The sequence below is a fragment of the Lepeophtheirus salmonis genome, unplaced genomic scaffold (genome assembly GCF_016086655.4).
Source record: "Lepeophtheirus salmonis unplaced genomic scaffold, UVic_Lsal_1.4 unplaced_contig_2489_pilon, whole genome shotgun sequence".
In the NCBI taxonomy this organism is placed as follows: domain Eukaryota; kingdom Metazoa; phylum Arthropoda; class Copepoda; order Siphonostomatoida; family Caligidae; genus Lepeophtheirus; species Lepeophtheirus salmonis.
The window spans coordinates 3,108-6,281 of NW_027293398.1; the positions used below are offsets into that span (position 1 = coordinate 3,108).

The 3,174-nt window shown below is 38.2% G+C and overlaps 3 protein-coding genes across 3 annotated transcripts; all 3 read left to right on the forward strand.

The window, feature by feature from the left end:
* The first annotated feature begins 294 nt into the window (after positions 1 to 294).
* LOC121131184 (uncharacterized ABC transporter permease protein YvrB-like) lies at positions 295 to 972 on the forward strand. The gene has a single exon (XM_040726704.1). The coding sequence runs from the start codon at positions 295 to 297 to the stop codon at positions 970 to 972; it is 678 nt and encodes a 225-aa protein (XP_040582638.1).
* Positions 973 to 1,611: 639 nt separating this feature from the next.
* Positions 1,612 to 2,226, forward strand: LOC121131185 (hemin import ATP-binding protein HmuV-like). Its single transcript, XM_040726705.1, has one exon. The coding sequence runs from the start codon at positions 1,612 to 1,614 to the stop codon at positions 2,224 to 2,226; it is 615 nt and encodes a 204-aa protein (XP_040582639.1).
* Positions 2,227 to 2,238: 12 nt separating this feature from the next.
* On the forward strand, positions 2,239 to 2,817 carry LOC121131186 (uncharacterized). Its single transcript, XM_040726706.1, has one exon. The coding sequence runs from the start codon at positions 2,239 to 2,241 to the stop codon at positions 2,815 to 2,817; it is 579 nt and encodes a 192-aa protein (XP_040582640.1).
* The last annotated feature ends 357 nt before the right edge of the window (positions 2,818 to 3,174 follow it).

A 3,174-nucleotide genomic window follows, 5' to 3' on the forward strand; every position in this document is an offset into this window, starting at 1 on the left:
AATAAATAACATTAACGCTTTAGCTATACTTAATATCAAAAAAAGAGTGGCATTATGGTTGCCGGGAAAAATACCGTTGCCAACTTTTTATTCGAACTTTCAGGTATTAATAATGTAGCCAAAGACATAAACGGTTATAAAATAATCAGCAATGAAATGCTCGCACAACAATCAGTAGATTTAATTTTTACATTCCATCACATAATGCACACTAATACACATAATACACAAAATTCTGTCAGGGAATCTGTCCTTATGGTTGCATCAAAGGTAAGTGTGCTATTCACAAAATAGATGGGTTATTACTTCTGCCAACCACGAGATTTAGCTGAAGCTGTGCGCTTTATGATTGAAAAGTCCAAAGAATCCATAATAATCTATAAATCACTTCTTGTTTATCATTCTATTATGCGCATTCAACAGTATCATATAGGTTATATACTATTTGCATTAAGTGTTATTGCGCTATGGCTTGGTATTAGTATTGGCTCAGCCATCACTGACATCAGTTTACCGATAAAAGCACTAACGGCTATTTTTAGCGAACAAGATAACTACTTATTACAAATAGTCACGCAAATCCGTATCCCTAGAGTTATTATGGCCTTCATTATTGGCGCAACTTTAGCTATAAGTGGCGCAAGCTTACAAGGTATTTGTCGTAATCCTTTAGCCGATCCGGGTTTAATCGGCGTTTCTTCAGGAGCGGCAGTTGGTGCTGTATTGGCAATTGTATTTGCCAATCAAATCCCTTATTTTGACACTATTGGCAGCTACCTTGTTCCTGTTGCTGCTTTTATGGGTGCAACGATCACCGTTTTTTGCGTCTATTGGCTGGCACAAAGCACGTACGGTATGCAAATAGCCACATTCTTATTAGCTGGTATTGCCGTCAACGCTTTAGCTGGCGCTATTATCGCTATGGTAAACTACATTGCTGATGATCAATCTTTGCGTTTGATTATTTTTTGATGATGGGTAGTTTAGCAAACTCAAGTTGGCAGAGTATTGGTGTTTGTGCTCCAATATTGGTGTTATGCACTATTGCCAGTTTTTCAGGAGCGCCATGCGTTAAAATATCATTTTACTTGAGAGGCTAACGCTCGATTTAGTGGCGTCAATGTTCCTCGTTTAAAAAATCATTTTTGGCTATCGGCTTTAGCTGTAGGCGTAACAGTCGCTTTTGCTGGGTATTATTGGTTTTATTGGTTTGGTGGTGCCGCATATCCTACGACTCATATCCGGCACAAATTATCGTTACCTTATTCTATTGTGCATTGCTAGGGAGGCGCCTTGCTTATTTTTGCCGATATTGGCTCTAGAACTATTGCTATGCCTGCCGAGGTGCCCATTGGCATTATTACGGCGTTATTGGGCGCGCCTTTTTTATTGGCTTGATTATCCAACAAAAAAGAAACCAAGCAGGCTTGTTATGAGTTTACTTGCGTGCGATGTCAGTGTGTCAATAAATAATAAAACGCTATTAAAGCACGTCGACTTCGTTTGTCATACTAATGAGATGATTGCCATTATTGGTGAAAATGGTGCAGGAAAATCCACTTTATTACAAACCCTGGCTGGTAACACAAATTTTACGGGTAGCGTTACACTATGAATGGCGCTGATATTCGTAAGTTATCCACAAAAACACAAGCACAACATCGTGCCTTTTTTTTGCCACAAAACACAGATACTTCGTTTAACTTCAGCGTTAAAGATATTATTCAAATGCCGATGACACTTTCACGATTAAGTCCTGCACAACAAAAAGAATTAACCGCGTATTGTTTAGAAATCACTAATAGTGAAGCGTTTTCTGAAAGAGCCTACTTGCCTTTATCTGGTGGTGAAAAACAACGAATACAGTTATCTAGAGTGATTGCGCAACTTTTTTCACACCCTGAACCGTATCCGCATTTTTTATTGCTTGACGAACCTATCTCGGCGTTAGATTTACGGCATCAATACACTATTTTACAACGGTTAAAAACGCTTTGTCAGCAAAAAAAACCTTTTCCGGTTAGTGTGATACTGGTATTGCACGACATTAACTTAGCCGCACTTTTTTGCGATAAAATCCTTCTATTGCACCAAACTCAAGCTATTGCCTACGGTACACCAGAGAAAGTCCTAACAAAAGCGCAAATTGAAGAAGTATTTCGTATCAAAGCACACCTGCATGTACACCCTGATACCCAAACTCCTTTCTTTATCCCGAAAATATAACACTGATTAACTATGAAAAAACAAACGGCACTATTTAACGCAAAAAAACAAATGCGTGCACTTAATTATGGTGTATTGAGTACTCATTCTAAAGCAGAACAAGGATTTCCTTTTGGTTCTGTATCCACATTTATGAGTACATTTAAGGGCAATGTGGTTTTTTATATCAGCACTTTAGCGCAACACACTCATAATATTACGCTAAATCCTAAAATGTGCTTTACCGTATTTACGCATAATCCCAGCGAGATAAATACTGACCCTAATAGTAATGCCAGAATTAGTCTATTAGGATCGGCTCAACGTATGACCAAGCAAGAACAAACATCGCAACAATTTTTCATGCAGTTCCCCGACAGTGAAAAATACCAACAAACGCACGACTTTTCATTTTATCAACTCAATACGCACAAAGTGCGTTACATCGGTGGATTTGGTGATATTCATTGGTTTGATAAAACAACCTGGCTTAACAGTAACACTACATGGCACGACGACCAAGAGGCAATTATTCACCATGTGAACAGCGATCATGCTGACGTATTACACAATATTTATCAATATCAATATCAAAAAACGCTTCACGATTAGTTTTAAAACGACTCACGCCAGAAGGGTTTTATATTAAAAGTGACTCGCAAGATTATCAGTTTATTGCTTTTTAGAACCAATAACTAGCGCTACCCAAGTACGAGAAGCGTTTATCGCACTTAATCAACAAGCACTTGTTCTGGTCTAATTGAAATGGACACTTTAATAAAAGACAATGTTGTTAATTATTGGAGTCCCTATGAATCAAAAACGAGTATACAAGAGTTACCCAAAAGAGTTTAAAGAAGAGGCCGTAGCGTTAGTCACTGATCAAGGCTATACGGTTGTTGAGGCAGCAAAGTCGCTCGGCATTCGTGCCAATCAACTTTATGATTGGAAGGCTAAAATTGAAGCATT

Coding starts and splice junctions, on each gene's coding strand:
- LOC121131184 (XM_040726704.1), top strand. CDS start 295: ATGGGTTATTACTTCTGCCAACCACGAGATTTAGCTGAAGCTGTGCGC.
- LOC121131185 (XM_040726705.1), top strand. CDS start 1,612: ATGAATGGCGCTGATATTCGTAAGTTATCCACAAAAACACAAGCACAA.
- LOC121131186 (XM_040726706.1), top strand. CDS start 2,239: ATGAAAAAACAAACGGCACTATTTAACGCAAAAAAACAAATGCGTGCA.